Source organism: Rhinichthys klamathensis, unplaced genomic scaffold (assembly GCF_029890125.1).
Source record: "Rhinichthys klamathensis goyatoka isolate OS25496 unplaced genomic scaffold, OSU_Roscu_1.1 h1tg000115l_1, whole genome shotgun sequence".
NCBI lineage: Eukaryota > Metazoa > Chordata > Actinopteri > Cypriniformes > Leuciscidae > Rhinichthys > Rhinichthys klamathensis.
In genome coordinates, this window is record NW_026606652.1 from 1,338,062 (window position 1) to 1,351,257 (window position 13,196).

A 13,196-nucleotide genomic window follows, 5' to 3' on the forward strand; every position below is an offset into this window, starting at 1 on the left:
TTTTGAAGAATTTCCAAAAGCTGCTGTTTTTCCTATAACAAAAGTTGATAGTAATTTTTACTATGAAGGATTAAAAAAAAAAAAAGTTAATGACTTTTTGTTCTAACCACTGTTCTAATTATTCTGAAGTCATATGATACCTTTGTATATAAGGAACGTGCAAGGGCAACGTTTCCAGTAAATATCCAAAAACCAAAAACTCTTTTGCAGAAGAAAGAAAGTCGTGCAGGTTTTTAATGACATGGGGGTGTTTAAATGATAACAGATTTTTGATAGAGAATTCATTTTTGAGAGAATTATTAATTCAATTTTCTGTCAGTTCACACAAAGCTATTATTTGGCTTTATTCAGCTCCACACAAGAAATAAATTTATATGAGTTCAGAATGAAAGGAAAGTGAGTAATCCAAAGTTATGCTTTTTATGTTAATGACCCTTTTAAGCAGAGTAAGCTAAACTCTTTCCAGTACAGTCAAGTAATTCTCCAGCTCAGGTTGGTGCCTGTCTCTACAGTATTAAGAGAATATTAATTGAAATGTCAGATTTGATCATTCTGCTGCTCAACCCTGCTGTGAGATGATACATTTGAATGACGCCAATTAAATCTCCCACTAACTCTCTGCTCTGTTAAATAACTTTATATAAGCTCCCTTTGCATGTTCTCTGATCCTTTTGTCCTTTTGCTCTCTCAGGTAAAGGGGACGTGTTTGGTGATGTGTTTTGGAAGGAGACAACTTTGGCCCACTCATGCGCTAACGTTCGAGCGTTAACATACTGTGATCTTCACATCATAAAGAGAGAAGCCCTGTTGAAGGTGTTAGACTTTTACACAGCGTTTGCCAACTCCTTCTCCCGGAACCTCATTCTCACCTGCAACCTGCGCAAACGGGTGAGAAACATTAGCAAGTACACATCTCGTATGTTATGTCTCATTGTTTTTGATAGGATTGCCATAGACCAGCATTTCAGACTTCTTTGTTTGTTCATGCTCAGCTTTATTCAGTCAAATGAATCGTCCTTTTTTTTACTATGTGCTTTCTATAGAATATATATAAGCTCATTGTTTGCTGCTTCCCTCGATATTTTCTCTTCTTTCTAAACAATTACTAAGCCACACACACTCATTCTCGCACGCACACATACACACACACACAAACCTACAAACAACATAGTGTTTTTAGGCTAATGGTCAGATATGAATAAATCAAAACACAGCAAAAGCTCTTCTCATACACACTTCCCCTTTATCACTTTCTCTTTCTCTCTCTCTCCCCCTAATGTTATTCCTTCTTTCCACCCTGGTTGTTCCCAGCATGCTTTTACCCTGTCAAACAGTACATTTATGCCTAAGCAAAAGAAAAAATCACAGCAGCACTGTTTTAATAGATTTTTAGATTTTTTTTATTCTTAGACTTTTCTCTACTGTATAAATAGTAAATAGAGGACAGAAAATTAAGGGAATAGGAAAAATAGTGGAATAGGATCAGGATCATTCGTGCAAGCTTGAGTTCATGATCACCATGACTCAGCTAGGCCAAAAAGTTTTGAATTGTTAATGGAAAAAAAAATGAATTCTCTTCATTTACCAGCAATTAATCTGTATAGTATATATGATATAGAAATAAAACTGCAACATAGCGATTTCAGATGTATTCTGTGGTCAAATGAAAGACCAGTCTTGTTTAGTGTCTTTGTTAAGGGAGCCTGAGGGTTTCAACAGAATGAAAGATTTAGATTTCAAGCATGTATCTGCCATTTGAGAGAGAGAGAGAGAGAGAGAGAGAGGGAGGTAAGGATGGCATCACTCTGGAGAAAGTAAGAGTGAAAAGAGACTTGCTGGTGTTTTTGATTGTGTGTGTAGGGCAGATGTGTGAGATGATTATTTTAAGAAGGTTTGTGGAATATTCTCACATGTAGGCCTACTGTGTGTGTGTGTGGTCCTGGTCATTTAAAAAAAAAAGTAATTGGTAATATACACTTTGTACAGTATAAAAATAATCATGTCTATGGAATGTCGTGTGTTTGTGTTTTCTGGTTAATCAGTTAGAGTCTATAAGACAGCTTGTGGGCCTTCAGGCAGACACACAACACACACACACAGACACACTTCTTCCAGAAGGCTTTTGCATTAATGATGTGACCCAGAATAAGACGCTGTCTGGCAATAACTTCCAAATTCTGAGACTGGTTGTTTGCCTAAACTACTACAGTACTACTGTCAAACCACATACAATTTTCACACAAGTTCCATGGCTATCTTAGCATTATATGCAAACAAATAACATCATTGTAGGATGTTAATTTGATCTTTCCAATAACATGTCTAATAATGATGACAATGAGAATCATATGTATTAGTTAACCAGACCACCTTGCACTGCCTCGTGAAATATAATTTTATAATAATATTCTAATATTCACTTTTTATTCAATTAATTCAAATATTATTATTATTATTATTTATATATACACCCATCTACTACTACTACTACTACTATTAATAATAATAATAATACAGTTTTAACAAGTCAGTTATTTAAAATAAATATTTTATGACACTCCTGACTGTGTATACATAGCCTCAGAGATCATGTGGTTTTCTGGAGGTGATGCTTTATTTACTCTGTGTTATATTACTATTTTAAAATAATAACATTCAAATACTCACTTTATTGTTTTTTATTACTTGTATGGTATATTACTTGTAACTTGTATGGTATATTACTTGTAACTGGTATAATTATAATAATAATAGTGAATAATAGATAACAATAATAATAAATAATAGAATAATTATTATTATGCTATTGTTGTTGTTATAATAATTATAAATATATAGCATTAATAACAACAATGATAATAATAAGTGGATTTTTAAACAAGTTAATAATTTTAAATAATATTATTGTAATACAATTGCCAAAAGCACTCCTGAGTCCTAAGTGTGTCTACATAGTCTCAGAGTTCAAGTGTTTTTCTAGAGGTGTGGTTTGTTATTTCCTCCGAGAGTCGCATGTTTTCTTAGGCAAAGATATACAGACAGGTTTAGAATTGTTTTCTTTAAGCAGTAAATTGAACAGAAGACTGAATCTAATATCTCATCAGTCTGTGTCACTGAATTAGAACAGTTTTCAGTGCGTGTGTTCACTGCATGGCTGCATTTGACGTGTGTGTATGACTGCAGGTGACAGGCAGGATTACCTGAACAGCCCTAATGTGTCACCTAATCACCCACTGAGACTGACACACTCTCCCTCAGTGTGTGTGTGAGCGTGTGTGTGAGAAAGAGGAGGGAGGTTTAGGTACGGTACAGTGATGGCTCTAGGGTTTGAAAGAAAGAGATATTTATAGAGACAGACTTTTTTATTTATTTTTTATTTTTCCTGAAGTGGAAGAAATTCTTAAAGGTGCCCTAGAATGTTTTTATTTTATTTTTTATAATGTTTCCTGGGTTGCCCTTATAATGTTAGTATGTTTTTTAGATCAAAAATAAGCATAATTTAGAAATAAATGGCATTTTTCCTAGCCTGCTTTTAGCCTCTGATTTGAACGCTCTGTTTGAAGGGGCGTGTCTGCTGTGGGATTCAGTGTAACCGCGGCCACTGCTGTGATTGGCTGACATGCTTGCATATGAAATAGCTACGCATTACATGTGAAACTCTCCCGAATACTTTTACTACTGCTATTATACGTTTTTACTATAACAGCTATCGAGATTAACGAATCGTGAGATGTTTTTAAAGTATTTAGATCTATTCCCATCACATAAAATGTTGCCGTGATGAGCATTGAGCAGATGACAGTGTGTTGATCGCGAGAATGAAGATCTTATCATTGCAAAGCAGTTTCTGCACTCTCTCTGCTTTCACCAATGCAAACACGATGATGTAAATACAGTAAGAGCTTCGTTGTGCAGTAACTTGCGTCATTGATTTCATAACGAGTTTGGCAAGTGTCCAGATAAACTCGCGCTGTGTGGAAAGATTGTTCTTTGATCGCTTTCTGTATATAATTTGTTCACAATTTAAATACGATTATTTTCATCCTACTAAAAGAAACGATGTGAAGTTGATATTTTAGTCACTGGCTTGACTTACTGATGCATAAACAGTATTGAACGATTTTGAGAGAAAGATTACCTGTCTGAACTTGAACAATTACACATCAGAAAGTGTTGCTCGGTAGCTCGATCCGAGGCCAGCTCTGTATTGGCCCAAGTTGAGGAAACAGTCAGTGAAATGTTTGGAAATTTCCAGAGAAAATAAAATTAACCCATTGTTTCTTCAGAGGCTCAGATGAAGGAACTAAAAAATACTTTTGTGTTCATGTGTACATCCAAACACTGAGCAACTGCCATGCTTCGGCTGCGCAGTTCCGCCTGGCATTGAGGGCTGGCATATGCAAATGTTTGGAGGCGTACATATTAATGATCCCGACTGTTGCGTCACAGTCGGGTATATGTGGAGATTCGCCTGTTTTTCAGGGGTGTTTTTCAAAAACGAGATTTAACTAAGAAGGAGAAAACAATGGTGTTTGAGACTCACTGTATGTCATGTCCATGTACTGAACTCTTGTTATTTAACTATGCTAACATAAATTCAATTTCACATTCTAGGGCACCTTTAAATATATACTGTATATAATATTAATTTACATTTAAAATATTTATATTCATTTATCTTTGATGTATAATGTAATGTGATATAATATAATATATATTTTTCAAGTTTTAGCATTTGCACGACCTGATTGCAGTTCCTTTAGTGAATCGGACACTTACCGTGGACAGCATAAGCAAGCACATAAACAACGCTAGCAACTGGTGCCATTCATTCTTTTCTTTCTCAGTCCTGTCTTCATCTACATTTGGTCTGTTTAGTGGTCTAATTAGTGATGTTTTTAAGTTTATTCTCTAGTGACAGGGCTCAGGAGAGTACAGAGATACACAAAAAGACGTTCTGGCACACTAGATGATAAATGTATGGAAAATGAAAAGTAAGAAGTTACTGAAAATAAAAAAATTGGATAAAGATGGAATGCTTCCATCCACTCGCCTCAGGCAGATAGTCCCCAAGAACAAAAAAAAAATCAGACCCATTTAATCATGGATACACACAGCGACACCTTGGCAAGAAGGTGAGACTCCCCTGCCGATTTCCTCTTTGGAGTAATGGCTTCTCTCTTGAGTGCTTCCAGAACATTCTAGAGAGTGAGAGATTGATGGAGGAGAGGAGCAGCCCTGCATTTTATTTATTTATTTTATTTTTTGCTTGCTGGCAATAATGCGTGTAAGGGGCTTGGAGTGATGTGGCAGCTGTAAATCTGAAAGCTTGTGATATTTCTGCTGCTGTAATATCAGAGAATAAAAAAAAAATTCTCCACCTGTGTGGGGATTCTTACATTTAAGATGGGGTTACATTGTCTATTAGTATATAATGAGGAGGAGGGTGTGTGTGTGTGTGTGTGTGTGAGTGAGAGAGAAAGCACACCTAGTTTCCTTCTAACTGTAATGTGACAGTAAGAGGGTCTGAAGCATTTGTCAGTGATTCTCAGCAGTAAACGTTCTGGACACATTTTGAGCCAATTACCTCTCGTCAGAGAAAAGACGCTTTCCCACTGCGGGATGGCAGTTTGTGTGTGTGTCCAAGATATATTATGTAATTGTGTTGCTAACAGGCTTCTGTGTCATTTTAAGTCACTCAAGCCTCAATGGTTTACGCATACACACACACACACACACACACACACACACACACTCACGCACACAAAATAAACATTCAAACTGGAAAAGGACTGACAAGTGACATGTTCAGAATGATCAAAGATACATTAAAGTAATTTTAGAGTCAGTATTTCTTTGTTTTTCTTATCACTATTTCTTTCTGCATTTATTTAATGTATTTTAAAATGTAATTTATTCCTGTGATGCAAAGCTACATTTTCAGCATCATTACTTCAGTCTTCAGTATCACATGATCCTTCAGAAATCTTTCTAATATGGTGATTTTGTGCACAAGAAATTTTTATTAAGTTTTGCTGCTTTTTTTGTAACAATGTAAAAGCTCACCAAGGCTGCCTTAATTTGATGAAAATATAGTAATATTGTGAAAAAGTATTACATTTGAAAATAACTTTTTTTTCTATTTTAATATATTTTAAAATGGTATTTTTTTCCCCTATGATATGAAATTGAGTTCTCAGCAGGCTTCAACACACATCAGGAGGTCAGCAGCAAACAAGTTAAATGTTCCTTGCTCCATAGAATGAAATGCAGTAGCTGTTGGATCATGTGAAGTCCGTTAGTCCGTTGCATCTTGTGTGCGATTACTTAAGTGATGTCTTGCATGGGATGGGTGCAAATCAAATATTTTGATTGCTCCACTGACCTAAAACCTCAGCAATCACATTCATCACGACAGCTGTTTTTTCTTAGCCAACCACAAGTTTTATTTTTTGTATCTCTCATTCTGTCGGCAGTTGCAGGTGACTACAGACCAGGGCACAAAGCCTTCACTCTGTCGCTCTGAGATCAGAAGTGGCATCTTAAAATAGCCATTACAGTATGGAACAGACATTTTCAGAGTGCTTTAATACTCCAAGAAAAGGCAGGAAAATCAGATGCGTATTGCTATGATGTGCGGCATTCCTTCGGGGAAGGACAGTCAGGTCAGCTGTCTCTTGTTTAGAAAAAGTGAGATTCTAATGTCCTTTGAGGTGAATGTGAATCAGTTCATTTGAAAATTTTGAACCGTATCATTGCTTAGGATCCGTAAAAAATGTGATAATGGCTCTACCCAAGACTGAGTCTGCAGTTCTCTTCTTCTACCTCTTTCTTCTGACAACAAAGTATTTACAGTTTTTCATATATTTCAGCCTTGCACCTCTTTATGCGGTAATTGTTTATACAATATGCCTTCTGGCAATGTTAATTTCTCTGATATTACCATATGTATTCCGCAAATCTGAATATGCATAGTACAAATTTGCATCGTGTCCTTTCCGCAAGAGGGTTCATGATTGCAATGTCATAATGTGGAGTATTTCATCTTTTGCAGCATTCAGTGTCATTTTCTTCTTGAGAATTACAGAATATGCTGTAAATCTTCTCAATTTCTGTTGGTTGCATGTACCTTTGGACCACCACAGTATTAATTGGGTTCATGTTTTTCAGTAGAGCCTCTTTCTTCCAATCACTCACATGCTCTCCATGCACTAATTGCTTGGGTTATGTCCTCTTACAACATCATCAAAGAGATTCTGCCTTAATTTCAACCTTTCTCTGAGGACTCTTGTCACAGCACATGAAGTGATGAAAAAACAATGATAATAATAATAATGCCTAATAATATGCTGTTGGTCCTGCCAAAACCACGCCAAGACGTTAGCAGCAGATCCTTCAAGTCCTGTAGGTTGCGAGGTGGAGCTGCAGTGAATCAAGCTTGTTTGTCCAGCACATCACAAAGATGCTCAATTGGATTGAGGTTTTGGGAATTTGGAGGCCAGAGCAACACCTTGAACTCTTCATCATGTTCCTCAAACAATTCCTGAACAATGTGTGCAGTGTGCATTATCCTTCTGAAATAGGCCACTTCCGCCAGGAAACACCACTGTCATGAAGGGTAGTTTAGGAAGGTGGCACTTGGTATGTTTAAAGTTTGACAGACAGCCTAAACGATGGTCCCAGCATCCCTGTGCTCCCTATGGCCAGTTCATCCCTGGCTTTACTACAGTTAGTGGAATCAAATTTAAAGTGTTCTTTATAAAACCTGCTGAAAAGGCGAACAAGCAATTATTGCCTTGAAAGAGGTCAGAAGAATTAGGTTCTAATGAGCTTTCATCGCTCAACGTTATTAAAAAAAACAAGTTCCCTCCATGATTGGAACTCATTAAATAAATCCTGTTGGTTTTGTGTGAATAACCAACCCGATCACACTAAATACGTCTCTATAGCACGCAGTGTGTTTATCGTGTAATTTATACGCGAAAATGAGTTTTTACGTGCATGGGATATGCATGGGTTGCATAAAAAACATTAATGCGCTCAACTGAGGTGGATACGTTTTTATCTGGGGCCGGTTTCACAAAGCTATTTTAGACCGGTCTATAGTGTTAGACAAGTCTAAAATTTGCTCATAGACTAGTCTAATGCAAGTTAGACCAAAAAAATTAGACACCTTTCCCCCAGGCTAACTTAGGCCTAAGACTCTGTTACCTTGGCAACCAACAGTAACAATCAGTTACATTACAAACAGCCAAAAGCAAAGGAAAAATGGCCCTTTCCAAATTAAACATTTCTTCTTGTTACTACATTCTTCGATAAATTTCCCAAGTAAAATGTCCTTGTAACTGTTATACTTCTCCAACAAACACATATTTTCCGCTGGGGTAAACTGCACTAAGTGGTTGAATGCGCTTACTGTTTTTTATGCACATTTTTCGAATTTATGCGCATCTCCAAGCGTTTTTTTTTTTTTATGCGATGTCCCAATATGCACATAAAAATAGGTGTATGGAAACATAGCTCCTGAGACTTGAGCATGGGTTGGTTAGGGTAGGTTTAGTAGTGGTGTGGGGTGCGTGTGTATTATACGTTTGGGTAGAATTAGTGGTGTGGGGTGCGTGTGTATTACACGCAAATGAACTGCGTATCAAATGCACGCGAAAACTGCGTATCATATGCACGTAAAAACTCATTTTCGCGTATAAATTGCACGATAATACACAATGCGTGATATAGTGACGCATTTACGTGAGAACAGGCTGGAATAACTTTAAGCTGTGCCAGTAAATGCGTGTGTCAGAGGAAAATGTGTGGTCTCAAACAAAGCCTCAGTGGGACAAAAAATGTTGTAATGTTCAAATAGATAATGTTTCAGTGTGGCTCTTGTTTGGCTGACTTTCCGAAAGGGTAAAAGTGAATGACAGACTTTCTCTGTCTGTGAGCTCCAGTGTCTGAACAAATTCATTTTTGTGTTCAGATCTAAGAGTTGAATATTCTTCAAAATGAAACAGATTCTTAAGAAAAACAGGAAAAAAGGTCTGCTGATCTTAAAATGTATTTTTCCTATCCCAGCTTAACATGAATAGACAAGTTAGCCATTTGTAAGTTGATTTCCACCTAAAAGTGTATCTGTGGCACTATCAAAACAATAATCTATTTATTTGAGCATCCTACTGGTTAATTAATTGCCTCAACTAATTGTTTGGGGTAGGACTTTGTTTTACACAAACGCACACACATTGTGTGTGTGCATATATAAATATACATATAAAATGTTGTTTCTTTGGCTGGATTAAATGTCTTCTAGCACAATCGATTTATGCAAAAAAACATTTTATCATAGAAAATTCTAAATGATCTGGGCTGCATTTTCCAAAAGTAGCGTAAGCCTAAGTAGATCTTAGAACCTTTGCCACCAATGGTCTCTACGATCAACTTAACTCACAATGCTTTTGGGAAACGCAGCCCTGGTCAATAATGATTATTATTTTTCTTGCAATTCCAGTTCATGATGCTTGTAGTGCAGAAATTACTAACTTTAAAACTGTTATATAGCTTGAGCATTTTAGACATGTAAAAAACATTAAGGTCTATTTAATTGAATAATTAACAGAATAAAAACCTGTTTATAGTATGTACTTAAATGGGTTATCAGAAGCTATTCTGTAGACCTGTTTTGCCTTTAGTCTGACATTGTTCTTGTCTTCTACAGTATCTTGAGAGAGAGACAGACAAGTAAATGAATATAATCAGCTGAACTAAATGAATCAAGCACCACAAATCAGTTTCAATAAAGAATGTGATGATTTTCACGTGGAGAAAAAGTGGGATATGAGAGAGACAGTGGGGGTGAAGAGATCAACGGATATATACAGTAATTTAAGACAATCTACAAGCATAGGTAATCTGCGGGCAGGCAATGGCAAGACACAGAATGAAGCGTTAGCGTGACGGGCCGGCTTTAGAGGAAGATAAAACATGTATAATTTAAATCTTTCTTTCCCATCACAGCACACATTATTGATAATACCCTTATGCTGAAATTCCCACATGTTAAATGTTTAATTTTTATACTGGAGCAGCACTTCTTTTTTGATGCTGATGTAACTATTTTATGTTCAATATTTAAATATTAGTAAATCTTTTCTGATACTGTTTTTCATTGTTATAATTTCTAAATAATAGAGAGAAATTTACATCAAAAGTCTTATAAACGGAATTTGGTCAAAATGCAGCAATAGTCTATTTATCTTAAAGGAGAACTCCGGCGCAAAATGAACCTTTGGTCTAATTACACATTGTTACCTAGTCAACCGTTATCTGAGATTTGTTTTCATGATTATCGAATGTAAATAGTTTTATCTCTAAAAACAGTTTAGCCTATAAAGCTAGTATAACGCTAGTATATTGGGCATAGTGTAATGACAAATAAAAATAGCTTGTTAATACCACTAACAAGGCTGAAAATAGACCCACACTAACACGGTAGCATAATGAGGGTCCCTACCTTCAAACCGAAGCATTGAGAACTTTGTAAGTGTACAGACAGTTTAATAAGAAGATATTTTAAACATACAGTCAACTTTGCGTATACAGACAGGAGCCATCTTTGAAATACAGCCTTTACCAGTTGATCTACGAACGCCGATCCAAGCCTGCTGTTCGCGCTCACCTTATCACAACTTATAGCTCGTTCACATCTCACCAGCGCACTTGGATCGGCGTTCGTAGATCGACTGGTAAAGGCTGTATTTCAAAGATGGCTTCTGCCTGTATACGCGAAGTTGACTGTATGTTTAAAATATCTTCTTATTAAACTGTCTGTACACTTACAAAGTTCTCAATGCTTCGGTTTGAAGGTAGGGACCCTCATTATGCTACCGTGTTAGTGTGGGTCTATTTTCAGCCTTGTTAGTGGTATTAACAAGCGATTTTTATTTGTCATTACACTATGCCCAATATACTAGCGTTATACTAGCTTTATAGGCTAAACTGTTTTTAGAGATAAAACTATTTACATTCGATAATCATGAAAACAAATCTCAGATAACGGTTGACTAGGTAACAATGTGTAATTAGACCAAAGGTTCATTTTGCGCCGGAGTTCTCCTTTAAAGTGAAAGTTTTCATGATGATTCCAAAACTCTTGTAGATGCCTTTTCCAATCAAACTAACGGTATTTCTTATTGTCTCCATAATTAGTTTATATTCCGTAAAATCATCGATGTGAAGAAGGAGGAAGAGGAGAGGCAGCGCTCAAAGAATGAGGTCCCACTCACCATTCCGGTGGACCACCCGGTCCGAAAACTTTTCCAGAAGTTCAAACAGCAGAAGGAGCTCCGTAACCAGGGTGCTTCAGCCCAGCTCGACCTGGAGAAGAATCAACATCATCTACAGCAGCCCGCACGCATGCCAAAACCACACGCCTCCCTCATGCAGAACTCGCTGCACGCGGTTCAGAACGGATCAACAAGCAGCTTGGTCACCATCTCCCAGATCACACCCATCCAGAACTGTCTGGCCTATTCTAAACTGGGCGACTCCATCAAGCAGAACAACCGCGACATCATGGAACTCAAACCTGCTGTGGCCAGCGGTGACCAAGTCGCAAACCGACTCAAAGTGAATAACACAGCGCGGACCAAGCCCGCAGGAACCGCTCGTGGCTGGATGAGACTGAAAAACAACATGGCTGCCCCAGGTTCATCTCCAGAGGAGGAGAGGAAAGAGGGATTAAACAATGCAGCTAAGGCCGTTTCCATGGAGCACCTTTCACCAGAAGTCAAAGTTCAGATAGAGAGTGTTGAGGTGGTTGGAGAATCCAGGAAGAATTCGCTCCGCAAAACGGACTCTTGGGATAGCGGCCTGACCTACAGTGACCAGAGACTGGATCGGGTTTCAGAACCACAGAGCCCTGTACCTGGACTTGGTGGAGGAGAAGGACCAGCCCGCCATTTTTTCCCCAGTAGCGAGAGCTCATTCCTGGCCTCGCTGCAGGAGGCCAGGGTGGAGCTGCGGACTGAGATCCAGGCTCTGAACGGAAGGATGGTGACTTTAGAAGAACGGATTGGACAAATTCTCAGGCTGCTTTTAGAGACTTCAACGGCCCCATCTAGTGAAGACTCAAATTTGAAAACACATAGACCCAAACTCAAAGCACAGGGCAGCATCCCAGAGACCACTCTCGGTAGACCTGATTCTGAAAAGGATGAGGGATCGCCATAAGAAATTTGCATTCAATAAGCATTTGAGATGAAGCATTTGTAGTAGTATCACTGTTTTGGTGCATCCACATCTGGGTTCTATACCTGCAGCTCATATGAGGAACGTCCAAAATACGAGCTTGGTTTGGATTCTAGTTTGTGATTTAGAGTTGTCAGTTGAACATTTGTACGGGAGCAGGAGTTGGTTTCTAGGTCAAAATAACTGCCAGGGACTCTAACCCTCTCTGAGTACAGTGGCATGTACTGCTAAATACAAAAATAAACGGATTTCTAATTTTAGTGCTTAAATGTTCAATCAGCACTTTTGCACACTGAAATAATGCAGGAACTACAAACCCCCCCCCCCCCCCCCCTTTTTTTTTTCAGCGTGAATTTGTATAGGCCTATATTCTGCATGTCCAGCTGGGTTCTGGCTTGCCAAAAATGTACGACCCTGATGATGTTGAATTATTCGAATACAATCGAAATTATATTTAAATGCTTGTATATTATGCAGTTAACTGCATGCAGATCTATTTATTCTCACAGAATGCTTATTTTCAATGTCTAAATGAAAGAGACTGTTGATTGTTGATTGATTTCACCGTAATGTACATTCAGGGTTTTTAACAACACGTAGCATGACAAATCACTGAGGAAGAATGTGTCTTGTTTGAAACATTTCACGTATGCATGAATGACTTTCACAGCACTCAAGAACTTTGCCTTAAAGGACCTTAACATCACTTTTGAGATAAAGCCGAAGAAGAAAAAATTGCATTGGTTATCAGTGTAGGACATGTCTGTATGGTTATTTTTTTCGTCTGTCCTTCTATACATTTTAACTGCCATGTGTCATTTTTTTGGACAAGTATTTTGGAGGGTGTGGGATTTTATGCAGTTCAATTATGTACCACTCAATGTTATTGGGGTTTGTTTTATTTTATATTGCACCAATAGCAGCTTTTGGTGACTGCAGCTTCACCACTGCAT

The 13,196-nt window shown here is 37.6% G+C and overlaps 1 protein-coding gene across 1 annotated transcript in view; it reads left to right on the forward strand.

The window, feature by feature from the left end:
• Positions 1-12,333, forward strand: part of kcnh5b (potassium voltage-gated channel, subfamily H (eag-related), member 5b) — a 41,573-nt gene extending 29,240 nt beyond the window's left edge. Inside the window, exons 10-11 of the mRNA XM_056254898.1 lie at positions 692-888; positions 11,203-12,333. Coding sequence (XP_056110873.1) covers positions 692-888; positions 11,203-12,225 — 1,220 coding nt within the window. The 3' untranslated portion in view covers positions 12,226-12,333. The remainder of the gene's footprint in view (positions 1-691; positions 889-11,202) is intronic.
• The last annotated feature ends 863 nt before the right edge of the window (positions 12,334-13,196 follow it).